Source organism: Amphiura filiformis, chromosome 20, assembly GCF_039555335.1.
Source record: "Amphiura filiformis chromosome 20, Afil_fr2py, whole genome shotgun sequence".
In the NCBI taxonomy this organism is placed as follows: domain Eukaryota; kingdom Metazoa; phylum Echinodermata; class Ophiuroidea; order Amphilepidida; family Amphiuridae; genus Amphiura; species Amphiura filiformis.
In genome coordinates, this window is record NC_092647.1 from 32,992,277 (window position 1) to 33,019,589 (window position 27,313).

At 38.6% G+C, this 27,313-nt stretch overlaps 1 protein-coding gene across 1 annotated transcript in view; it reads right to left on the minus strand.

Annotated features, from left to right (window-relative positions):
• The window catches only part of LOC140142959 (beta-1,4-galactosyltransferase 6-like), a 34,300-nt gene extending 7,677 nt beyond the window's left edge, over positions 1–26,623 (minus strand). The window contains exons 1-4 of the mRNA XM_072164987.1: positions 26,551–26,623; positions 25,544–25,842; positions 16,848–16,964; positions 9,262–9,449 (exon numbers count right to left, since the gene is read on the minus strand). Coding sequence (XP_072021088.1) covers positions 9,262–9,449; positions 16,848–16,964; positions 25,544–25,842; positions 26,551–26,623 — 677 coding nt within the window. The remainder of the gene's footprint in view (positions 1–9,261; positions 9,450–16,847; positions 16,965–25,543; positions 25,843–26,550) is intronic.
• Positions 26,624–27,313: the final 690 nt, after the last annotated feature.

A 27,313-nucleotide genomic window follows, 5' to 3' on the forward strand; every position in this document is an offset into this window, starting at 1 on the left:
GAGAGCAAAATGTAACAAAATCAGCGATACATGACTTGTTGGTGATCAAATGAAAATATAAGGGTATTTGGGTGCCAGATCGAAAGGACAGCTATGGGGTCTTTTGGTGACAATGTGCTCATAACAAATATGGGGTCTTAGGGTGACAGCGGTGCTGGAAAAGGGGGTCTTAACAACCCTACATACGCGTCACCTCCAAAGTGGGAGTGCCCCCGGGCAGAGGGAGTATGTATTTCAAATTGCTTTACCTGAATGGGCGACTCCATTGAAGTCTACAAGCCCTTTGGATAAGGTCGTGTCCCGGGGGGGGGGGCACTTCAATTTGAGATGGATATAGGTGTAGGGCTGGCACTTTCGCACTAAGGGGCATTCGGTGAGAGCAAAATACAAAAAATATGGGGTCAGTGGGTGAGAGCATGATTTTTGGCATTCGGTGAGAGCAAAATGTAAAAAATATGGGGTCATTGGGTGAGAACATGACCTTTTTTTAACTGGAATCTTTGGGTGAGAGTCAAAACAGCGCAACAGAAACCTCGAAAATCGAATTTCTAGTTCTAAATGGCTTCAAGTTTCTTTGTTTTATCAAAATAAGTGACAAAATCAGTGATAAATGAAAGTTGCTGTTAAATTGAACAAGTAAAGGTCTTTGGGTGACAGATCAAATGAAAAATAAGGGGTCTTCGGGTGACAGAACATGTGTTCGTAAAAAAAATATGGGGTCTTTGGGTGACAGCGATGCTGAAAAAGGGGTCTTAACAGCCCTACACACGCGTCACCTCCAAAGTTGGAGTGCCCCCGGGGTCGTGTCTTCCATGTATGTGTATACACTAGGATCAACAATATGCTTATCTATTAGGGGAACAGTTCTTAAACAGTGTGTTAAATCCCAATATATTTCTACATTCATTGAATGAACAAAAAAACTCATACTCTGCAACTTGAGGTCAAATTTTGCACTATGATTATGTAATTGAGATTATTGGACTATGCCATTGGGATGATGCTCTTGTGGTCCATAGTGATACTAGTATCGGGTTCCAAAAATATCCCAAAGGAATAGATTTCTCAGATTTGCCAATTTGGTGTTTTAATACGACCTATACAAAATAAATCAAATTTTGCAATCGAGTCAAAGCAAAATGTCCTTGGTTTGAATAATAGCGTCAAAATATAACATTTAATGTACAAGAAAATTGTCCGAACATTGCTTCAATTCAAGTGACAATCAAAAAGGAAACGTGTATTTCGATCATCAAATCATCATAGCACATTTTGAACATTGTCCAAGAATCTCATCAGTGGATTCAAATTCGTACAATCTGTATAAACTCAGGTTTTTACTAATCATACTCGCTTCGCCATCCGACACCAAACTCTTGTTTTTCGTTATTTAGACAAACATGACAAATGACATACACCTGTTAAAAATACTCGTTTAAAAAAGGCCCGGAAAACATCGATGCTATATTCTAAACTGGACTGATTGCAGCCAGTCGTATTTGCATACCAATACAAATGTGGGTTCGATGCACCAAAGGGTGAATGGGTGATTCATATCTCTTTATAGATGTTGTGCATATGACTACTCAAATGCATTCAACAAAAGCATGACTGCAATCTACCGCGACAGTTCGTCTCTCACACACATAGCAAATGCACTACGATCAAAATTTAATAGGTTGATGACAACATTTGATTGAATAGACTGGACTGCGCCATGATTGCGGTGAAGGACACCGGTTCAAATCCTTTGTTTGGATCCAATCGAGAAAAGCATGCATGGCATCTATAGTATATTTGTTTCGGCATAGCGCCACCATGAATGTATTGTATTTGATTTTCGCGGCGAACGGCATTATGACGGTCGCCCGCAAAATGCCGAAACACGTAACCCGTATGGCGTTTCCAGTGAACGCCTCTCCGCAATCTCTCTATTCTCTAAACTTACCGGAAACTTTGTCGATTATTTAGCCGTTTTATGTGATATTTATGATAGTATGGAGACCCCACGAAAGAGGAGACATTCAGGCAGACATTGTCCGAATATTAACCAAATAACTGAAGAAATATCGTTTAAGTACAGTTGAAAAAGGTTTGATTAAGAAAATAAGCGAACTCAAAAGTCGGCCCTAATAATGTGTGTGTCTTCTTTGCGTATTTCGGGAATCAAAAGTATGCCTCGAAAAAAATCGTGTTTTTCGCAAGCCAAAAGTTCCCACTATAGCCGATGATATTTTGATGTAGAAAAGACATTAACTCAACTTATCATTGGGCGAACTTGAAGCACAAGTATCTGGAGAGAGAAGCAACGAGTCACCTAAAGTCACAGCGGCAGGTAGTGACTGGGTCTCTAAGTGCGAACAATGTATTTATTTTGGAAGGATCGTGTTTTTATTTTGTTTTATTTTTGGGAGCGTTTTTTGATATTTTTGGTGATATTTCAAAAAAGCGACATGCCAAAGACAACTCTTTGGGCATATCCTTTGTTATTGTTATTGCAGTTCTTTTCCATATACCTACGTTACCATTCGCTTTTGTGATTTACTAATAATATTATATATTTTGTGACTGCACTTTGACATTTTCAATGCGTTTTAAGCTGATCATGAAATCAAGGCGAATATCTTTTCACGCTCCTTTTAGAATTTTTACCTGATCGTCGACATTTGCAGGCAACAGAATGCAGATTAGATGTCGTATTCCTCTATGTGGGTCACTTGATGATAAAATTACTTTGAATACCTTGTAACCACATACAAATTTTTGGAAATAGGGTTTCAGATTATGGAACAGCCGTAGTCTTCGGCGGCCTATCATATCTCATAAAAAAGGCACGACTGGCGAGTATTTTGTTATGTTTCCCGCACGAAAGCTTGCGTCTAAATCTATACTATGCTTCTTTGGAAACGTTGAACTTTGACCATTCTTTGTATAATGCCCTGATATGACCTTGATATGTACGGTTGATTGTACAGCAGTAATTTTAATGCTAATTTATTGCACATTCTAGGGAAGCGTGGTTACCTTTTTGAAATCGCCGAGCGGGAGGGTTTTCAATGAAATAGTTTTTGTGTTAAAAAAAGCATCCTTTGTATAAAAGAATATATGAATATTAACTGCACATCATATAACGATTCGTGATACCCAATCGTGCTAAATGTGGTTTAGGAGGCAGAGAATTTTACTTCAATTTTATATACGCCAAAATATTTTCTGAATTTAGTCAAAATTAACACTCAATGGTGAAAAAACTCCAAACCTCGCAACCGACGCAATGTCCTGCAGAGCACGTGGCCGAAATCAAAATCGAATTATGTATTGTGTATGTATTATAGGACCCTCGTATTAATTGTCTGTATGCGCTTGAGAATTCAACAATATTAATAATGGCAGCACTATTATAATACACATTAATGTTTTAAGCACATAACCTTCCAAAATATGGTACGTTTTCTGTCTTTGCTTGTCACGTGGTATGTTGAAGTAATGAAGTTGCGATTATATGTTTTAATTCACGATGACACCAACAAGTCTTGTGGCCGGGCGATGTAAGGCGCTGGTGACATGACGATACTGCATACATGATAGCGGCGCAGTGCAGCGTGGGTTCGAGCCCCCACGTCTGCCGAACTAAATTTCCTTTTTTTTAAATTTCATATTATGTTAGGGAAATGTGGCTGGGAAATGTATGTATGACGAAGAGTGGTGTGGGTTGATTGGGTACTGTTATACCATCCACTTTACGACAGTTGTTTTGCACCTGGTTAGTAGATAATCCTACAGGGATACAGTAGTTTAGCTATGGAGTGAACATGGTAAAAGACCCATTATTGATTTAATAGGAGCGGGTATTAAAAGCACATACTATGTGTCGTTTTATCCTTTCTGTTTCGGATCTCATTGTTATTCTGAAGCGTTAGCATGGTACGTGTGAACAATCCTTTTATTCTAGTCTTTTGTTGCCTACAGAAAAGTTGAACGAAGATAACTTCTGTTTCGGTTTCGGGAGTTATGTTAATTTCTGACATGAAAAACGTGAGATGAGAGGGTTGATGCTAATCTAGACAAAAGAAGTGTCTAAATTTTACGGTCATAAATTCATGATAAATTGTACGGCTTCAATTGACTTGCGTTGGGTATATAGGTACTTCAGCCTAGGCGGGAGTGGCTCGTGAAAATAGTCCAGCGTAGAAATATAAATTAATCACTAATAATCAGTGTTGCCAAGAATTACGTATACTTGTTCATGCAATCGCGCAAAAAATCAGTCATATGATTATGTAGAGATGAAACGGGGAATTTTTTTCGTCCCAAATACATCTTAAAACTTGGTAATATGCAACACCAAAGAAGTGCGTTGAAGTAAAACTAATTGGATTTCTTTCATTGGAATTGGTAATCTGATAATTACTTCAGGCAAAATTGCCAGACTCAAATCTATTTTAAATGTATATTATTTGTCATTCATTGACCAGCGAAAGGAGCGCTAGACCACTAAAAACACCGGTGTTCCACACACTGTGGGTGTTCCATAATCTTGTCTTATCCAGCCTTTATTAACAACAGGCATCCATCTCTATTGAAATAAGCTGATTGGTACTTCAAACTTAACAATGTATTCAAGGAATAGATCAACTCACATAATCCCTTGCGTTTTCGTTTCTGAACAATACAGCTCCCGAAACAGAAAAGATAAAACGACAGTAGTATGAATGGCCAAGTGGACCAAAAACGTGTAAGATTATACATGTAACCTTACACGTGTAAGATGGCATCTTATACGTGTAAGATCGCATCTTATGTCTTAAAAATCTAGTGGGTTGCTTAAATTGACGAATCATATATAAAGAACACCAATTATCTTACGAGTATTAATCTTTCACTAATGAAATCTCGCCATAGAACTTTTCTTACACGCGTAAGAAAAGTCCACCAGTGTTACTAGAGACATTGCGATTTCCGAACGAATGAAAATTCACACAAATTTGTCCATTTTACAATATGTTAAAGACAGTCAAAGATAATTAACATACGAAGGAATGTCTAATTAATATTATGATCCTTTTTGTTCGTAACAAATCATTATAATAAAGGTACAGCGATGTGCTAAAAATGGACTAAATTTAAACCATGATTTAAATCATACGCAGAGATTGCCTATTGAAATGTGTGTGATACTTTGCGTACAAAAAAATGACATTGCGATTTCCCATTTTGGATTCCAACGTAGAATAAAACGCAGATGAGAAAAATGCAATTTCTGAACTGCTAACTTATCCTGCGCGCGCTCTTACTCTTACTCTTACAGGCACACATACTCTGGAATCCAAACCAGGTTCCCGCCCATCATACCTCCCTTAAGTTTTAATGTTACGCGCAATATCCGTGATCAGTATAGCATTTCCTATGTAAATACACACAGCACCTGGCGTTTCTTCGGTAGCTTCGATTTCGATTGTCTGACCAACGGTGCTGTACAGCCTTGTTTTTGTTGTAATTTTAAATATATGTCGCAATATTTTTTTGGATTTTTATATTTTCAGATTTACAGTTATGACCTTCGATTTTCACCTCGATACCCTTTCCAAGCTATGCCGGATAGGTGGCTGTCGGGTTACGTCAGGTTATTCCTTGGAAGAAGAAAACATTTTTGCTGGACAGATCTCATCACACACAACCACAACAATGTCTAATGGCTCTGTCACATTACGACGGACTGGGTTAACGAACATCACCGTATACAAAATATTTCATCCGGTGGAAAAATCACCAGTCCGGAGGGATTTGGGGTCCGATTCCCGTTCGTCTCTCTATGCGTTGTGGCCGTTAATAATCCTGCAGGCGTCTTATATCCGATCGTTCAACGTCCGATATAAATGACCGGAGAATTAAGAGGGTTTGAGGCCCTCAGAGGCATTGGCGTAGCAAGCACTTTTTCAGAGGGTGGACAAAGTGGGGAAAGACAACTTTTAAGGGTAAAAACTTTGACGAAAATGGTCAAAAATGGGCTATTGCGTCCGGGGGGCTATTGCGTTCGGGGGGCAATAGAGGTGAGAAACCTTTGGACAATGAAGACCCAAGCCATTTGTGGATTAATTTTAGCACTATTATTGGATACTATTTTAGTTTGAAAAAACCGCTAATTGGTGAAACAAAAGCCTAATTGAAGCCATTGAAAAGTTTTCACCATTATTGTATATATAAACAATTGTTTTAAACATAACACGTGGATGTCCAAAGCAGAAGCAAAAGGAAGACTTGTCCATTTTTCAAAATGAAGGTCCTATTAAAGCCATTTGCATGGGGACTGTATTTACATTATTAGGCCTAGGCCTATTGTGTAAAAATTTAGGTTTAAAAAAGGAAAATTTGGAAAGTTGTTTTTTGGTGCATCATTTTTACACTATATTATTGCCTTGAACAAAAACTAAAAGGCCCGAACTGAATTTGCAAAATTTAAAATGTTACACTGGTCCACTGACACTTAGATATATAAGACTTTAATTTCAGGTAAAGCATGCATGGATTAATATGTTAAAGTCAGTAATAGACCTAAGTCCGTCTTAAATACTGACTTTGGTGACAAAATGTCACGGGCCCTGCATATCGACGGGCCGGCAGTAATTTTCACAGGCTTTTGGGCCAAGGACCCACCTTTAAGCACTGCCTATAATAATCACAGGCCTTTACTTAGGCTTACTACTGTCCTGTGCCTACTCAATAACAATGCAATTTAACCTTTTCTCTCCTTTTCTTCTTTCTTGTCAATCAATAAACTGGGAGGAATTTGATAAGTTTTGCATATTTTGCTGTTTTTGTTCAAAGGACAATAAACCTGATAAGCTGATGAAACTTCATTATTTGTTTTCTTTAGTTCACCACGTAAACTTGTATGGCTCAAAATTCGGACCACTCGCCATTGACAGATAGTATCAGTTTGTGAATGAGGACATCGTATAAGTTCCTTGTACTATGTTTTCTTGGATATAAATATCACATAATTTAAAGTTTTGCTCATTGCATGTAAAGGAAAGTCAACGGACTTGATAACGTATACACAATACGCAAACAACAGATACACACAAAACTTCGGCATTCTTTGCATTGACCAATGTTAAAATATTTACGAACTCTTATCAGAAATATTAGGCCAGTGTCGATCATAATCTTCTTACGTAGTGATAAGCTGATTGTCAGTGTTAAATACCCCGCGGGAACACGCGTAGTAATGGCAGCGTCGATAGAGGGCCAAATGCATGAATTGGCCGACGGATAATTGGTGTATTGTCAGTGGCGTAACTAGCGCCCCCCCCCCCTCCCTGAAGAAGAGCAGTTTATCTGCTCGAAACGTCGGTTGTTTTTTGTCTGTCAGTGTTTGACTGCTATGTACACAGTGATTTTCATCACTTCCGGTGTACTGTTTTCCTGACACTTTTGTGGGCTCTGGAATTGGCAATTTTTGGCCATCGAACATTGTCTGTTTTGTGCCTACTCTGGATGTTTGGTTAAGTGTGTCTATTTATATGCACAGTGATTTTCATCACTTATTCTAGTGCAGTTTTGTATTACCATTGATCCTTGTTGTTTTTGCAGGTTCAGCACCTACTTCTGTGGGCCTTGGAACTGGTAAATTTTGGCTATCGAACTTTGCCTACTTCTTCTGCCTACATTTGCTGTTTTTGTCCCCCTGCATACTGTCTAGTCTGCATTTTACTTGTTTCCCCACATCAAGTTGGTGTACCTTGCTTTTTTCTTTCCTACAATCGTTAGCTTTAATAAACCAAAACAATTTTTTCAATCGGCTCATAACTTTTGATGATATGTCCTTTTAAAGAAATGTATCCGTTTTTCACTCTGTCCACGGAGGAGGTTTGGCTACTTCAAAGATTGAAAAGTGCATATACCATGCATGAATATAAAACATTCCTCGATGATAACTTTATAAAATAACAACTTTATTTAAGGGAATGGAATGGGCTTTACCGGTGGGCTTATGGGTTATGGATTTTGTTAAGTGTCATTAATTTGGGCAAAATTGATGTGGGATGGGACTTCTTTTGCTATACTTGCAATTACTTATGTTTTTCTCGTTTCTTGCTTTCTTTTTATTGACAACATAAGTCATTTCTCTTTTTGGAATAAAAGGTAAAAGGTAGCCCTGAAAAGGGCTGTTTAGTTTGTCTTTGGTTCTTTTGAAGTGAGTTTACTGTGCTGCTCTGCCCGCTACCTTGTTGCCTCCTTGACGAATACAGGTTTCAGCCCTAGTTCTCATTGCATTAATTGCATTGCGTACCATCCTTAAGGCCTTGTGCGCCGGATACTTGCGAATGCAGCAGTAATAGGGGGTTGCGAAGATGTTTGAAGCTAGCTGGTGATCCTCGCTTATAGCGAATGCTTTCCCAAGATTAATGCTATTATCTATCCATGTCATTAACCGTGTCTTTCGTTTAAATCTTTGATGTAACCAAACCTCATCCGTGGACAGAGTGAAAAACGGGTACATTTCTTAAAGAGGGCATATCTTCAAAAATTGTGAGCCGATTGAAAGAGTTGTTTTGGTTTATTAAAGCTAACGATTTATGGTTTCTTTACATACCAAAATATATTTGATCACCGTTTCAGAAATAGGAGAAAAAGAGGGCGCAATGTGGGGCCTCTTTTTTTTGGGACACCCTGTATTTGATCATTTTAACCTAAAAAAACCTTTTGCGCTTCGCGTGCATTTATTCAACTTTTGTACCATATGCCTTGCCTGCGTTGGATATACTCGCAGAGTTGCGCCGCGTCACGCAACGCGAATCGCGCGCGTAATCACAATATTTCGCATTCGCGCATTTCTGACTCATATTTCCCGCCAATTTACAAAGATGTCGTGAGCCATGTGAATTTTTAGAGTTGAAAAGTGTGAAATAAACTCAAGCAAAATACGAATAAATATTATTAGCAAGTTGTATTTTATCAGTTGCAAGTGAAAGAATACATCTTAGTGTTGATAAATATCGAAAAATCTCAAATTCGGGCGTGGACGAACGTGTCTTCCATTACTCTGGCCTTAACGACAGGCCATATTCTATGAATGTTTGGTATTTCTATAAGAAGCAAGATGTACGACGTATTAGCACTTTATCAGTATATATACGTGTGTTATACAAGCACTTTGAATGGAAGTACGAAAATACGAACAATATTAAAATCAAAAAAAAGCTAACCGACAAAAAACACAACATAATACAATTTAACCACTCCTTTCTTAACACTTACTTGTTATTAAACTGATCTGAACCAGACATGAAATGTCTCGGCATTCCACTGCAACCATAGTAGTTGTGGTCATTGAGTGGTATATGTTCAACATCGTGAAAAACAAAGCAATCCCACTTTGTGAAGTTTAGCGATTCTAATATTGCAATATTCATCAGCATGGCTTTATTGAATAACAGATCATTCATCTGCAAAGGAAGAAGAAGAAGGAAAAGATGTATTTGATAGCAAACTGTATTCATTTTTACGTAAAGTTGAACAACGATGGCGCCATTTATCTTAAATCTTGTTTGTGTCTTTGGGGTCTTTACAAGGGGTAGATACTTGTGTAATGTTATTATAGTTACAAGCCGTGCCTTTAGGCCGGCTTGTATTGTTTTTCAACGATTTTTACAAGCCGACGACAAAGTCGGCTTGTTCTGTCTTACGCCAATTCTTTCTCCACGCACGATATCTTTTAAAACTCACAGCTCGACCAATATCTTTGTGTATCATGCTCAATCTATCCAATTTTATATCATACTTGGTCACAAATACCACTGACCATGTCCCCACATGTGACATGACATTGAACTTCATTTGACCTTTGACCTGCTCACAATGGCAAAAATGCGATTTTTACTATAAAATGTATCTTCTTCCACAAATAACATGTGAATGGTGACATGCTTAGGTCATGTGACTTGACTTTGGTCGGTGTCTATAGGGTGTTCCCAGATAAGGGGTCAAAGGTCATTAAGGGGTGATTACCGGTCTGAAAGTTAAAAATATTCAAAAAATCACTGTTTTTACACATTACATAGCAGAGTGTTGTCATTAGCACACATGCATTGCTACCAACCAGGGTCTTTGGGATGTCTATAGTTTCGGGGTCAAAGGTCATTAAGAGGTCGCTTCCGGTCAAAAACCAAAAATCATCAAATATGTTCATTTTTTTTTATCCCAAAACGTAACCAGACCAGAGTGACATAAACTTCATATATGCATTAGTGTTACCCGATGTATGCACGGTATTTTTATTTTTTTGGTCAACTGTCTTTTAGACGTCATTTCCGGTTTTAAGCTAAATAACTTCAAGAATTTTTATCTCCATAACTAAGCATAGTAGATTTTCTTTATTTAAACTGTAACAATACATTTTCGCGGTGTATATGAGGTTTTTTATATTGGGGTCAAAGGTCATTAAGGAGGTCAAAACGCCCAATTTGCAAAAAAATGTTTCAAATTACGGAAAAGTAGCTGTATCTCAGCCTATGGAAGACGGATAAAGCCCCTACATGCTACAGTGATGCACCACTAGTGGTGTGAGATGTCCATAAACTTTAAGACTGGCATTTCCGGCCCCGGCTAGGTCCAGATCTGTATCCAGATCTAGTTAGTCTAGCCGAGCGGCGGCTAGACTCTTGTATCTCTTCACGCTTTTTCAATTTAGCGCGATTCCCTTCTTCTCCTAGAGCAGTTGACAGAATTCCACGAAATTTACTCAAACTGTTTATTGACTAATGTAGTTTAGGGGGTCTTCACAGATTTTAGATCAACCGTCATTAAGTGGGTCATTTTGGTCTTTTTAATTACTGCAGGCTCTTCATCGGCTATCAGTCACGCGATAAGAGCCTATACCGGTCATAGGAATTCTGTGTTATTCTTCAACGTCCATCTGACACGAAAACAACATGATGGCGAGTTGATGTGTGCCAGATGAGTTGCCAGGATTTATCCCGAATTTGCCGCGCCGGCGAACGCCCAAACAGATTTTATCATCGTTTTATAGAGTCCCCGACGTTTTCTAATCACCCACTATGACTGTGTATTCGGTGTATAGGCAACTGCTACGATAAAGCAACACTATGGTTCTAATCCTTTTCATTCGTCACTATACATTACATAATATTAAATAGGCTTTCTAAGGATTATTACCAAGCCCTGAAGCAATTCCGTTCACCATGCAATGATTCCGGCAAGTCACTTTCAACACTTGTATTCCCCTACTACTTTTCTCAGTAGGCTTCTCAGTATGCAGTCATCGGCGCATGTGCTATCAGCCTGATTATTATCAGAACGTTCCAATCATTTATTAGTCCAGCCGAGCAACGGCTGGACTCTTGAATCCCAGCGGTTTCTTCTTCTTCTTAGTCCAGCCGAGCAACGGCTGGACTCTTGCATCCCAGTGGTTTCTGCTTCTTTCTTTCTTTCTGTCAACATTTCACATAATTGGCTCTAGCTCCCTAATTATTTGACCGATTCTAACCAAACTTGGGCAAAGGCTCCACTACCCCAGCCTATACATTTGACATGACCCATTTGGGGTCAAATGTCACGCATGAGTAATTTTGGCTAAATGCGAATTTTACCAAAAATGCTTCTTCTTTTACAGATTACATGGTAGCGCAATGAAACTTGGTCATCGGCATCGACTATAGTTGGAGTCTATAGGGTAAACACAGATTTGGGGTCAAAGGTCATTAAAGGGGATTTTTTCTGCACATAACCAAATACTTTCAAAATGCTTCCTTTCCTACAGATTACATAGTACAGAGATGAGATTGACACATATGCACTGACATTAGCTGGTGTCTATAGGGTAAACACGGATTTTGAGTTCAAGGTCATGAAGGGGTAAAATAGGGTAGATTACTGGAAATCACCTTAAAGTTCACTTTTTCCTGCATATTAAGTGCTGTGATCATCAGAATAATGCCAACATGACTATAGGATTGGGTGCATGTAGGGTTATAATCAGATTTGGCTTGAACATGGGGAGGGGTCTGTTTTGGGGTCAAAAGGGTAACATTTTGAAATTTGCCCAATTCAAATGAAAATTAGTATATGTAATCACAGTAGGATTCAAAATATGATGGGGTCATTTCAAGGTCACCAGAGGTCAACCAAAGGTCAAAATGGGTCAAATTCCAAAATTCGTCCAATTTAAATCTAAATTAGAATATGTAGTATTGATATGATTTAAAACAAAATGGAGGTCATTTCAAGGTCATCAGAGGTCAACAAAGGTCAAATTATTTTATTAGGTAGATTGTTATCAAACGTAATGCCAACATTTTTTATGAAATGGCAATTGTGTTCCAAATCATAGAAGGTCACTTCAAGGTCACGGCTGGACTTCGCAGCCTTCTGAGGATGCAATATATCTAGTTAGTCTAGCCGAGCGGCGGCTAGACTCTTGAATCCCAGTAGTTTCTTTCTTCTTCTTCTTGCACAGCCGCCATCGGCGCTGTGCATTCTTTTTACCGCGTTCTTCTTCTTCTTTCTTCTTCTTCTTCTTTCTGTCAACATCATTAAATCAGCCATCGTAGCCACATGCTTTCAGCCATGTTGATCATAGTTGGTCACTAGGACTATTGGGTGGTGCCACAGATGTCACATGATCAACTTCCGATCAAATGTCATCCACTTCCGGTCAGTGGCCCAAACCGTGATTTTCACTAAAAATGCTACTCCTTCCACATATTACATAGCACCGTGACGGCACTTGCACACATGCATCACCTATAGCCAATGTCTAAAAGTTATACCACAAAATTGGAATCAAAGGTCATTAAGGGGTCACTTCCGGTAAAAGTCTGAAAAATTTGTAAAAAATATTCAAAAAATCACTGTCTTTACAAATTACATAGCAGTGAGTCACCATTAGCACACATGCATTGCTACTAGCTAGGGTCTTTAGTATGCCTACAGTTTTGGGGTCAAAGGTCATTAAGGGGTTACTTCCGGTCAAAAACCAACATTATCAAAAATGTTTAAAAAAATTTTATCTCAAAATAAAAACAAACCAGAGTAATATAACCATCATACATGAATAAGTGTTACCTGATGTATGCGTGGTATTTTTATTTTGGGGGTCAAAGGTTATTAAAGGGTCACTTCTTGTTTTAGCTAAATAACTTCAAGAATTTTTATCTCAACAAATAAACATAGTAGAATTTTTTAATTAAAATTGGAACAATACATTTTGTCGGTGTACAAAAGGTTTTATTTTCATTAAGGTCAAAGGTCATTAAGGGGGTCAAAAGATCGATCATAAATTTAAAAAAAAAATCAAAATCCATGTATAAGTTCCGATTAAGCTGAAATTCACCAGGAATATTCCTTATGACATCCTAAGCACTATGTAATATTTTTGCGGGGTCAAAGGTAATTAAGGGATCACTTCCGGTTCTCACAGATTCATTTGTCACTGCTGGCTGTGCATGCTCGCGGTCGCAGGCGAACGCAATCAGATCTCGTTCTTCTTCTTTCTGTCAACATTTGATATAATTTGCTATAGCTCCTTCATTATTCGACCGATTATGACCAAACTTGCGCACAAGCTCAACTACCCCAGCCTTTACATATGACATGACCCATTTGGGGTCAAACGTCACGCATGAGTAATTTTGGCTAAAAATGTGATTTTTACCAAAAATGCTTCTTCTCCTACAGATTACATGGTAGAGTATCGAGATTTGGACATTTAACTTGGCTATAGCCGGGGCCTATGGGGTCCTCACAGATTTGGGGTCAAAGGTCATTAAGGGGGTATTTCCGGCACATAACCAAATACCTTCAAAATGCTTCTTTTCCTACAGATTCTATGGTACAGAGATGCGACTGACACATATGCATTGACATTAGTTGGTGTCTATGGGGTCCTCACAGATTTTGAGTTCAAGGTCAAACAGGGGACAAAATGGTTGATTACTGAAAATCACTTTAAAATTCAATATTTTCTGCATATTACGTGCTGTGATCATCAGAATAATGCCAAAAGGGCTCTAGCATTATGTTCATATACGATTGTAATCAGATTTGGCTTAAACATGGAGGAGGGGTCTGTTTTGGGGTCAAAAGGGGTAAAATTCTAAAGTTTGTCCAATTTAAATGAAATTTAGTATATGTGATCTTGATATGATTCAAAATATATTGGAGGTCATTTCAAGGTCACCAGAGGTCAACGAAAGGTCAAAAGGGGTCAAATTCTAATATTTGTCCAATTTAGATGAAAATTAGTATATGTGATCTTGATATGATTCAAAATATATTGGAGGTCATTTCAAGGTCACCAGAGGTCAACTAAAGGTCAAAAGGGGTCAAATTACAAAGTCTATTCAATTTGAATGAAAATTAGTATATGTTATGTGGATATGATGCAAAATGTGATGAAGGTCATTTCAAGGTCATCAGATGTCATTTCAAGGTCACGGCTAGACTTCGCAGCCTTACTAAGGATGCAATATATCTAGTTCTTCTTTCTTTCTGGCAACAAATTTCAAAATGCTTCTTCTCCTACATGTTACATCCTACAATGACGTCACTTGTACATATGCATCGGCTATATCCAGTGTCTATAGGATATTCACAAATTTGGGGTCAAAGGTCATTAAGGGGTCATTTCCGGTATAAAACCAAATATCTTCAAAATGCTTCTTCTGCCACAAATTACATAGTACGATGATGTCACTTACACATAATGCATCGGCTTTATCCAGTGCCTATAAATTATTCACAGAATTTGGGTCAAAGGTTATTAAGTGGGTCATTTCTGGTCTGAAAGCTAAAAATATCAAAAAATCATTGTTTTTACAAATTACATAGCAGAGTGTTGTCATTAGCACACATGCATTGCTACTAATCAGGGTCTTTGGGGTGTCTACAGTTTCGGGGTCAAAGTTCATTAAGGGGTCGCTTCCGGTCAAAAACCAAAAATCATCAAATATGTTCATTTTTTTTATATCTCAAAACGTAACCAGACCAGAGTGACATAAACGTCATATATGCATTAGTGTTACCCGATGTATGCACTGTATTTTTATTTTTTGGTCAAAGGTCATTTAGACCTCATTTCCGGTTTTTATCTCCATAACTAAGCATAGTAGATTTTTTTTTTTATTTAAACTGTAACAATGCATTTTCGCGGTGTATATGAGGTTTTTTTTGTATTGGAGTCAAAGATCATTAAGGAGGTCAAAACGTCAAATTTGCACACACAAAAGTAGCTGTATCTCAGCCTATGGAAGACGGATAAAGCCCATACATGCTACAGTGATGCACCATTAATGATGTGAGATGTCCATAAACTTTTAGACAGGCATTTCCGGCCCCGGCTAGGTCCAGATCTGTAACCAGATCTAGTTCTTTCTGTTAATCTGCTTCTTCTCCCACAAGCAACATTGCAAAGTGACGCCATTTGCACATATGCATTGTTATTACATTGTGCCTTTGGGGTGTTCACAGATTTGGGGTCAAAGGTCATTAAGGGGTAGCAACTTCCGGTTTATGGCCAAAAACGTGATTTTGACACTAAAAATGCTTCTTCTACAAATAACATGGAACAGTGACGCCACTTGCACACATGCATTGACATTAGTCAATGTCTATGGGGTGTTCACAGATTTGGGGTCAAAGGTCATTAAGAGGGTTATTTCCGGTCTGAAATTTAAAATAATTCAAAAATTACATTCTTTCTAAAGTTACATAGTGCAGTGATGACACTTGCACATAAGCATTGCTATTAGTCAATGTCTTTTAGGTGTTAACAACTATGGTGTCAAAGGTCATTCAGTGGTCACTTCCGGTCCAAGACAAAAAATCTTTAAAATGCCTCTTCTGCCACAAACAACATAGCAGAGTGACGCCACTTGCACACATGCATTGACATTAACCAGTGTCTATAGGATGTTCACAGATTTGCGGGTCAAAGGTCCGTAAGGGGTCACTTCCGGTCCATAACTAAATACCTTCGATACTTTTTATTAGCCTGGAAAAACATAGCAGAGAGCCGGTAAGTTCACACATGAATTGTTATTACAAAGTGTAAATGAGACCTTTTTTTTTATTTGGGGTCAGAGGTCATTAAGGGGTTAAAAACAAAATGCCGTCAACAATTTTTATTAGCCAGGAAAAAAATAGCAGAGAGCCGGTATGTTCACTCTGATTAAATGGGATGGAACTACTGGCTATTTAGTTATGAATAAAATGTTGGAAAATACCATAATTTTTGTTTTTTGCACAAATAATTTTATTTACGCACACATGCCCAAAATTGTTACCCCCTCCCTCCTCTTACGCACGCTTTGTGCATAACTTAAAATGGCGAAAATTATGGACGGCTCCTAAGCTAAAAGGCTCTGAAGTATTTGGCGATTTCCTTTAACCCCGTAAGATATAAACACCAAGCATTTTCAGTTTGAAGTAATTCACAATATTATGCCGATTTGTCAGCTTCATTCCATAGTGGCGTGAGGTGAGTTTTAATCACTTTCTTTAAATTCTAACAAATTATGTTTTCTTGCATTTTGCTAAGTCAGAAGCCAAATTTAGCTAAATTAATAATTCATTAATTTAATTACAAAGTGATACTGTGTGTTTTTCATAGGAGCGTATCCACCTTACCTACTTTTTATTCAGATTTTATAATAGTAAACAAAACATATGGGCAAAATTAAAAACATTGCATACATACGGCTGATCGTTATCGCTATCAATTGTCTCCTTTTAATACATAAACTTTCAGCTGCCATTCTCAGCACTTCCTTCGAAAAAAAAGTAAGTCATGTTATGAATTTTTGATAAACAAACGATTTAACACGTACCTGTTCCACAACGAAGAAATGGAACTCCAACAGTTGACGTTGCAGAAATGGTGTAAGATAGCGTAGTAGTATAGGTAGATGTATGGCTCGATCTCGATATGGAATGATTATTGCAACCTGCGAAATAACGGACACACTTGCAAAATTTAATTGGTTGAATATACAGGGAATTTCGTGTACAGGTATACCACCCCAACAATACTACCTAAAAAGGGAGTCCGACGCAAAATGTCTATGTGCCAAGGGAAATAATTGCTACCAGTCAGGGGGCAAAATCTCGTCTATACCTAGACGAGGTCTATACCTAGGGTTCATGAATTGATATCATAGACATTCCAATATAGTAGCTTATTGAAAGATATGCAAGATGGTGTCGAAATTGGCCACCATTTTGACCTTATAACCTATTTTATCAACATATTTAAGGGTTATTAAAGATAATAACTTTTTCTCACCATCACTACCCAATTTGAGGACTTTTGTTTCAAATTTGAATTTGACCCATATTTTGGTCAAAATATTTTTACAGCTTCTTTTCGTTTTCTGGTGGTCGTGGCGATGGATGCAGGGGGTGTAGCAAGAGCATCGGGGCCATAGACCAGGAGCAGTGTAGGTAGTAGCCTAGCCAGCAGTGGGGAGAGTGTCCCCTGACAAAAATAACAGATAAAAGTGCCCCTCTGACAAATATGAAAGTAAAAATCAAGAAGGCAAAGGAAAAGAAAAGTGGCAACAAAATTCATCCCCAAAGTGGGCAAAAACAGTTTAAAATACTAAATTTTGCAAATTATTCCATTAAAGTCCTGTTTTTGAAGCGCAAAGACTTTAACATGTCAATTCTCTCTAAAAATGCTATGGAAATATATCCCACCAATAATACTTGGGGCAACTGAAACCTTCGTCTATCCTGTCCAACCGCTTGCTACGCCCTGGTTGAATGTAGTTAATAACTGACTCGGATTATAGAGTGACCTGTGAACTTTAGCCTGCGAGGCCCGGACCCTTAAACTGTTAGTGAATAGGCAAAGCGGTACGCACAGTCAGGTTAAATACCACTAATTATGTATTACACGGGTTTCAATGGGAAAATTGCTAATTTCGGGTGGAACTTTCTCATATTCAGAACTCTCACAGTTAAATGCCACTAATATCAGGTGAAACTATATGATTTAGATGCCAAATGATCAAAAACTCAACATAGGTTGACCTGAGACTTTTCTTGTTTTAACGCACTGAACCGTAAACACCTTAAAATGGCAATGGGCCCTCGAATGTATCGCCCAGGCCTATTAGTGGTATGCACAAAAGTGTTCCAATCTCGGGTAAAATGCCATTAATGTAAACATTGATATTTGCAATACAGGTTTTAAGAAGAAATTTTCTAGAAAACTGCAAGACGAGTAAAAGATCAATGATTTTCAGACACCCTGTATGATGACTGTTTCGCTGTTTTTGCTTCAACCTAGGACTATATTTGGAGATTCGTATATGTAGCCAGTCTTAGCACGATCAGATCAGATTAAGATTGATTTAGGGTTAGTGTTCTCATTTAGGCTTGCTGATTAGTGTTAGAATTGTTGATTAGGGTCAGGTTCGCATTAGGATTAGGGTTTTATAGGGCTAGACTCGTGGATATGGATAGAAATACGGCTAGGTCCGAGGATTAGATATGGGTTAGAGTTATAGAGTTAGGGTTCCGGCTAGAGTTAGGATAGAGTGAGGCCATACAGGATGCTGTAGAGGCCTTTTATTTTACACGTGACTATAGGACTTACGTGCACCTTAAAGCTGAAGCAAAATGCCTAGCCTAGGCCTGAACTGTATTTACAGGTATATGTGACGTGTCATGTCAAAAGGAGACACTTTTGGGCAGGATCGTAAATGGAGAAATGGCTAAAAATCTGCCGGTGGGTGATTTTTCACAATTTGGGTTTGTTGCGAATTTGTGATGTTATTAATGTTAAAAATATTGTCTGAGAGTTTCAGATCGGAATGTAACTGACATCTTGTATTTTTTGAGACATTTTTCAAGTTAATTCCTACACAGAAAAAACAATATGTAAAAAAAAAATATGTATTCTCTTGTTTGGTAAAAATAACATAATATTAGGTAAAAAAGTGAACATAACTTCTGTGTAAATTTTAAACTACACATTTGTTATGTAATCCTCACATTTTGCAAACGTTCAGCGTTTTTTACACATTGTTATGTTCAAAATTACAATTTTTGAAGTAAAAATAAAAATACCGAAAAGTTATGTAAACTCGGTACATGTGCTTTGCATAGTTACTATGTAGTTTTTCGTGGCAACAGCGCAAAACGAAACGATGGCGGATGACACGGTGGAAGACATTCTCGAGCGATGGGAGCTGTCCAAATATATTGAGAAGTTTGAAGGTGAGTATATAGCAGCATTTTTGTTTGTATCTTGTGTTTTGTCATGTTCTTTTTAAATGCAGAGCGATATTTCAATTTTTGGTGCCGGGTGTATGCGTTGCCGTTGTATATCTGCACACGCACATGATGTACACATGTAAGCTTATCGATGCATCACACACATGACACACGAACTATACGAAGAAAACAAGTCTTGATTTCGTCATGTTTAATAGTGCTTCGGTTCCTTGAAGCTATGGTCTGTAGTGTAAGGCACCCAATTTCCACTGCTCCAATAGTGAATCACTATGCTAATAATGACAATGGTTATAAAAATTGCTTCCACAAAAACAATAACTTGTTTTTCTTTTCCTTTTTTCAGGAAAGCACGGATTTGGAGCATTGTGTTACCAACACCCAAGGTGAATCTCAACCGTACGTTCTTGTCCTCGGTGGTTCCATAGCAAACCCCCAGCAGGTTTTCACAATTGTGGAAAAGACCATTTTGCCTCAAAATTCACTCTTAAAGGCTGTTGACATCTGCTTGAAACTAGTGTATGTCTCTGACAATTCTTGGAGAATGTTGTCTGTACCAACGTTGAACAACTGATAAAATTAGCCTAGATTGTAAAGGCAAAACACACAGGATATCTGTGAACATTATTTTTTTAATGAACGCTCTGGTGCCTGGCAATTCCTGGAGAATGCTGTCTACGAGTTCAAAGTATTAGTGAGAAGTGAAATAAAACCTTGAATGAGTTCTTGTTTACACGTTGGTTCTGGCAAGTGTGTTTATGTTGTGTCAATGTTCTTCTTTTTAAAGCCTCATTTACAAAGAATTTAATTAAAATTATTTTACATAATTTCTTTGTAAATAATTTTACATAATAGTTATGATGTTCTATTTTTACATCAAATTGTGTAAATAATTTACTTAAAAGCTATGTAAATTGAATACTTATTTATTATGTAAAATTTACATAAATAATTGGTAAAATTTTACATAACAAGTGTTATGTAAACTTTTACATGATAGTTATGGTGTTCTATTTTTACATCGGAATTGTGTAAATAATTTACACAAAAGCTATGTAAATTGAATACTTATTAATTATGTAAAATTTTACATAAATAATTGGTATAATTTTACATAACAAGTGTTATGTAAACTTTTACCTAATAGTTATGGTGTTCTATTTTTACATCGATATTGTGTAATATTTTACACAGGTTGTGTAAACTGTTTTCTCAGTGATACTCTCATCATCATCATCAGTCGGCTGCGGAGCAGGCGACTACAAGCTTTCTCCAACTGTTGCGATCTTGGGCAAGCGAGACAATTTTGTTTGGCTGCAGCATCCCTTCAGTATCTCCCAGGAGGTGCTATACATACTGTAAGTACAGTGTCCGCGGCCGTCCCGGTTTCCTCTTCCCATGTCGTGGAATATACAGGGCATATTCTTTCACAGGCTGGTCATCTTCAAGACGCAGTATATGGCCGAGAAATTTGAGTTGATGAATCTTGACTCTGACAACCAGTGGAGTGGTGTTGGTCAGATTGTAGATTGTCTTATTTGGGATCCGATCCACACGCTTGATGTTTAACATGACTCTGTAGCAAGATGTTGCAAAGGCATTGATCTTGTTTTCCATGTCCTTGGTGATTACCCATGACTCGCACCCGTACAGAAGGATAGTGACACAAGTTGTCTCAAACAGCTTGATTTTTGTTCCGATTGGCAGGGATGGACTTCTCCAGAGGCGTTCCAGTTTCCAGCAAGCGGCACAGGCTAGTGCTTTTCTTCTTTGTAGGTCTCCAACACTAGAGCCCATCTTGGAACCCAAGTACTTGAAGTCTGTGACATGGTTGATGGTACTACCATAGACTTCAAGTGCTGGCTGGGCATTACAGTTTGCAGTCATATATTCTGTCTTAGGTGCGCTGATGACAAGACCTAGATCTGCTGCTGCTGTTGCAGTCCTAGTAAGCTGTGACTGGGCCCGGGCTATAGAAGATTCCAACAGGGCAATATCATCAGCAAAATCCAGGTCATTCAGCATCCTAGCAGGATACCTGCTTGACCAACGTGGGTAGGTAACAATTCCAGCATCAATTCCAGAAGTTGATTTCTTCAGGAGGTAGTCTACCAGAATAATGAACAGGAATGGTGCCAACACATCACCCTGAAGCACTCCAGTTGTTACTTGGAAAGGCTCTGAGATACTTCCATCTACCATAACGGCACTATTTGAGTCCTTGTAGAGCACCTGCATGGCATTGACCACAACCTTTGGTATTCCATAATGCCGCAGCACTGAGAACATGACGGACCTGTTGATGGAGTCAAAGGCTTTTTTGAAGTCCACAAAAGTGACTGTCAAGGGAAGTTGGTACTCCTTGAAGCCTTCCATGATCCTCCTCAAAATGTGAATTTGCTGAGTACAGCTTCGACCTGATCTAAAGCCAGCCTGGTTGCTTCTCAGTAAAGGATCAATATGAGGTCGAATCCTGTTCAGAAGGATCTTGTTGTACACTTTTGCGGTAATAGACATAAGCGAAATACCACGGTAGTTTGTCATGAGAGAGAGGTCGCCTTTCTTTGGTAGAGGAATGATGACATTTGTGACCCATTGACGTGGCGGTGTCAGTGTTGAGAATACTTCCATACAGAATTTAAGAATCATATCAATCATGCTATCCCCTCCTCCCTGAAGTGCTTCAGCAGTTATAGCGCAGTCCAATGCTGCTGCCTTGTTGGTCTTCATGGCTGCTATTGCTTCGACTACTTCTTCATGAGTTGGGGGCTCAGTGATAATAGGAAGATCTTCAACAGCTGGTGCAGGAAGTTCTGAAGCTGCTGTGCCGCTGTCGTTGTTAAGGAGTGAGCTGAAATATTCCTTCCATTCCTCAAGCAGTTCATGGTCACTGGTTGGGGCTGATCCATCTCTCTTTTTGACTTTTACCCCTTTCCTTGTGTTCTTCCCAGAAAGCGAGTGTATGATTTTCCAGGTGGTGGTGTAATTCCCCATTTCATCGGCCAGTTTCAGGTCTTCCATCTGCTTATTGAGTGTAGCAAGCTCATCAGATTTATAGGAGTTTTTAAGGCTGGTGTTCAAGTTCCTCCATCTTTCTCTAGATTGACGAGACTTTGAAACGGAGTACCGCTTCTTGGCCTCATCCCTTTCAAGTTTAAGTCTGATGGTTGCATCTGATACCCAACTTGGCAGTCCGCATGGCTTTTCCTTTCCAATAACTTCCTCAGCAACTTCACGAACTGCTGTCTCAAAAGTCTCATACCTATCAGAGATGGGTGTGGCATCATCCATGCTCAAGACCTGGAATCTGTTTGTTAGTTCCAGCTGAAATTTCTCTTTTGTATTAGGATCTTCCAACTTCTTCCAATTGAATTTTGGTCTCTTACAAGGTTTTCCTTTGCTTGTTCGCAAACTGGCAGCTAGACGGATGCTCACAATACGATGATCAGAGTCCACTTCTACTGAATTGTATGCTCGACAGTTGCGGAGAGAATTTACCCACTTGCTGTTTATTAGAATGTGGTCTAACTGTGCATGGGTTGATTCAGCTGGATGGGTCCAAGTCCAGAGACGATTCCTGGGTTGGGGGAATCTCATTTGGGCCGGTCGTAGGTTGTACTCATGGCAAATGTTGACCAGACGCTCACCATTGTCATTGGTTGAATCATGGTAGCAGTATGGACCAATCACCCAAGGATGGGAAAGATGACTATCTGTTCCAATTCTGGCATTAAAATCACCGAGGACGAGATGGATGTCGTGCCTTTTCATACCATCCAAGTGGTCAGATGGAGATGAATAGAAATCCTCCGTGACAGAAGATGTTGAGCACTCGGTGGGTGCATATACAACAGTGATGCTAAGCTGAGGGTTACCATGGAATGTCACAAATAGTATCCTCTCGGAAACAGCTTCAACACTCTTTAGACATCTGTGAACATGCTTGGACAAGACCAGAACCACTCATCCATGCCTTTGCTTGGTAGCAGAACTGTATACTATAACCCAGTTCCTATCATCTGACCAAAGTTCATCAGTTGGGCTTGGTGTAATGAGACGGTGTTCTTGAATTCCTGCAATGTCAATACCTGCATCAGCACAGCCCATGAATAGCTGATGGATTTTCCCTTGTTGATTAATAGTACGGACATTATAAGTAGATATTACAAGAGGTTTGAAGGTAGACAGGCGACAATAATCAGGGCCAACAGTTCGTGATGGTGTGCCGAGTTCCCGCTGGTCCGTCATGGAGTCAACAGTAGACTGCCGCTCATCTACCCTCGGAATTTTTGGAGATTTGCTTGTAGTTTTCGTAATCATTGAGTTGCAGGGAATTATTTTAGTCCAGTCCCAGCAGCTTTACGGGTGATCAGCCCTGTTTCAGCTTATTTCTGGACACACAGCAGCCGAGATCTACCAATATGCCTCTGATCTGGAACATGTTTGCCAGTGTTGGAAGGTTGACCAATGATGACATGTTCAACACCAGCCTATTGACCGTTGGGATACTCTCAACATTGTCAATAATATCTTTAAAGGCCGATATCTCAATTTCCAATTTTATAATACTATAACTTCCGAACTCAATATCTTCGCTTAGGAATGTCCGATTTCATTTGGGGAAAACGGCGTTGTAGAGCAAAATATCTCAACATTTAAGATATGTAAAAACCTCAAAATTCATAACCTGCCCAAAAGTGTCTCCTTTTGACATGACACGTCACATATGTACGATATTTAGGGCAATGAAATCAATACTAATGTCACAAACCCACCCCCTCCCCCCTCCCACCCGTTAATACCTCAACGGCTTCTAAAAACACACCTTAGTAGTCGAAGTAGATGTACGTTTTTTCGCCAGAGCAAATACAGTTAAGGGGGTACTACACCCCTACCTAATTTTGTGCCTATATTTGCATTTTTCTCAAAAATTATAGAGCATTGGTGACAAGTAAGATATGTATTTTATAGGGAGAAGGACTACAACTACTGCACTGGAAATTGTATTTCAGTACAGACAACAGTTGTGGAGTTACAGTCAAAAATGAGGAAAACCAATATTTGATCAATAAATCAATAACTACTTGCCTTGAGTTGCTGAATTTTCAGTGCAGTAGTTGTAGTCCTTGCCCTATAATATACATATCTTACTTGACACCAATACGCTATAATTTTTGAGAAAAATGCAAAAATAGGCAAAAAATTGACCAGGGGTGTAGTACCCCCTTAAATATTGAGAAATGTAAGCAAAAAAATAGCTAGAAAAGCCTCCATGACGAATATCAGATCCATAGAACTAAGTGTTTCTATATATGCACAAAAGTGCTCCAGTCTCGGGTAAAATGCCATGAATGTAAACATTTACATTTGCAATACATGTTTTTAGAAGAAAATTTCTAGAGAACTGCATGACGAGTAAAAGATCAATGATTTTCAGACACCCTGTATGATGACTTTTTCGCTGTTTTTGGTTCAACCTAGGACTATATTTGGAGATTCGTATATGTAGCCAGTCCTAGCACTATCAAATCAGATTAAGATTGCTTTAGGGTTAGTGTTCCCATTTAGGCTTGCTGATTAGTGTTAGAATTGTTGATTAGGGTCATGTTCGCATTAGGATTAGGGTTTTATAGGACTAGGCTCGTGGATAGGGATAGAGATACGGCTAGGTCCGAGGATTGATATGGGTTAGAGTTATAGATCAAGTTAGGGTTCCGGCTAGAGTTAGGATAACGTAAGGCCATACAGGATGCTGTAGAGGCCTTTTATTTTACACGTGACTATAGGCCTTACGTGCACCTTAAAGCTTAAGCAAAATGCCTAGCCTAGGCCTGAACTGTATTTACACGTATATGTACGATATTTAGGGCAATAAAATCACCAATAAAATGTGAATGGGGGTCAAATTAACAATGTGGCATGTCTATATGATCATCAACATTGATTTTTCATCATCATTAAGCTTTTTATATGTATACATAGGTAAGCGAAGGTTGCTGAATTAAGAAGCCCTGAAATCACAGAAAACAGCCGTAAACTCAACACTAATGCCACAACCGAACTATAATTCAAAGTCAACCTAAATCTCTGTAATAACAGTTTGTGTTCATTTTGTCAATAGTAACACAGCAACAGCACCAACAAGGGATAATTTGCGCTCACAGAACGCAGACAATCGCAAGGCATGTAACCCTTTAATGACCTTTTGACCCTTTGACCTCAATGTTTCCTGGGTCACGAGGTTTGTTGTCACTAAAGAAACTGTTATGTAATAATTAAAATCTACCTTCCATCTTGGAGCACAATCTGTTGGTTTCCAATGTCCACCAGGCATGTATGTGTATGATGACACCGGTATACACTGAGTCGTAATGGACGTGGGGAACATCTTCTGACATTTCTTTATCTCCTTCAGTTGAATGCAAGAGACGGTGTATTGTTCAGAATTTGTGCGATTTATTTTGGTTAAGAAATTATTGGTTTTGTTAATCAATGTTGTGACATTAACAAGACTTTTACCGAATAATTCTTGTTCTACTGTTTGCATTAACACAGGACTGAGATCAAGGGATTTAGCAGCACCGACTGAAAATGAAAATAAAAATAATTATTTAAAATGTGTATGAATGAAGGAATGAAGGAGAAAGAAAGAAAGAAAGAAAGAAAGAAAGAAAGAAAGAAAGAAAGAAAGAAAGAAAAAAAGAAAGAAAGAAAGAAAGAAAGAAAGAAAGAAAGAAAGAAAGAAAGAAAAGAAAAAGGGAAAGACAACTACACCATAACACAAAGAAATGACTAAATACGATTTTAACTTTTACCCATATGCGGAATGGCTTTTTCATGGCAAACTTCTACTGCTGGTTCAGTAATGTTCTGATCAACTTTCACTGCAATAATAACCAAAATATATATATAAATGGATGAGCGTCATGTCAGAGTAGTCCATCATCGGGTCATATTCGTACACAGTACAACGGATAGAGGGTAAGGGGTGTATACCCCGAGCCAAGGGTTTTAAGGGGCCCATTATAAGTCAAGAAAAGGCGCCTTACAAATGCATGTAAAACTAAGATAGAAACTAAGATAGAGACATTTGGGAGCTCGTAGAAAACAAAGAAAATATATCACTTTTCATGACTTTTACATTGCTTTTAGCGGGCCATTGGGTCCTTTTTATGTGCTTTATATTTGTCCAGTTTATTAGCCCATAAACGTACATAGATATAGATATATTGCCAATGGCTTTAAGAAGCTACTCAGAGACCCCGTAAGCTTTCCGGATTTTCAGCATGTTGCCTCTGTGGATGGTATCAAAAGCCTTTTGAATGTAAATAAAGATTACTATTGCTGGAAGGTTGTTAGCTTTCATCCTTTCGATAAGACTCCGTAAAGCAAGAACATGTTCGACTGTCCTACCAAAATGGATTGACCTTTTCTGTAAATCCCATAAGTTTTGCGAGTATACCTGAGATGACGTTTGACGTCATTTGACGTCACGCCGACTTGCCATGCGCAGTAACGATGTTCGCTAAAAGGTATGCACATCGGTGCAGATCGGCGTGCCGTCTCAGCTCTACTCGCAAATGTTTATGGGATCTAACAAAATGGTTAATTCCAACTCGGAATCCATTTTGGTTGTTTCTCATGTGATCATGCTCGGGTCTTTTTGCCACTATCGAACTTTAGCCGATCCCCCATTAGTTTCTTGCTTGGCTGAGATCTCAGATTTAGAGTCAGATTCAGATTAAATTTGTTTAAAATATACATAAATCACAATAAAATTACTCAAAGAAATTAATTGCACTTGATGAAGCAAAATCCCACACTCACACTCATACAGCTCACACACCCCTACACCCCTACATCTCGACATACACCTTACATACACCCACACCCAAACTATCAGCCCTCTGCAAACACACCCCACACACACCAGACTAGGTATTGGTAATATGTTCAGGAGAGACCACTGTCAGTAGACTTCGGCTATATATATAAATGCGCTTTTATAAATGCGCACGTGACCAGATGGCCAGCGCCATATTTGCATTACATCACT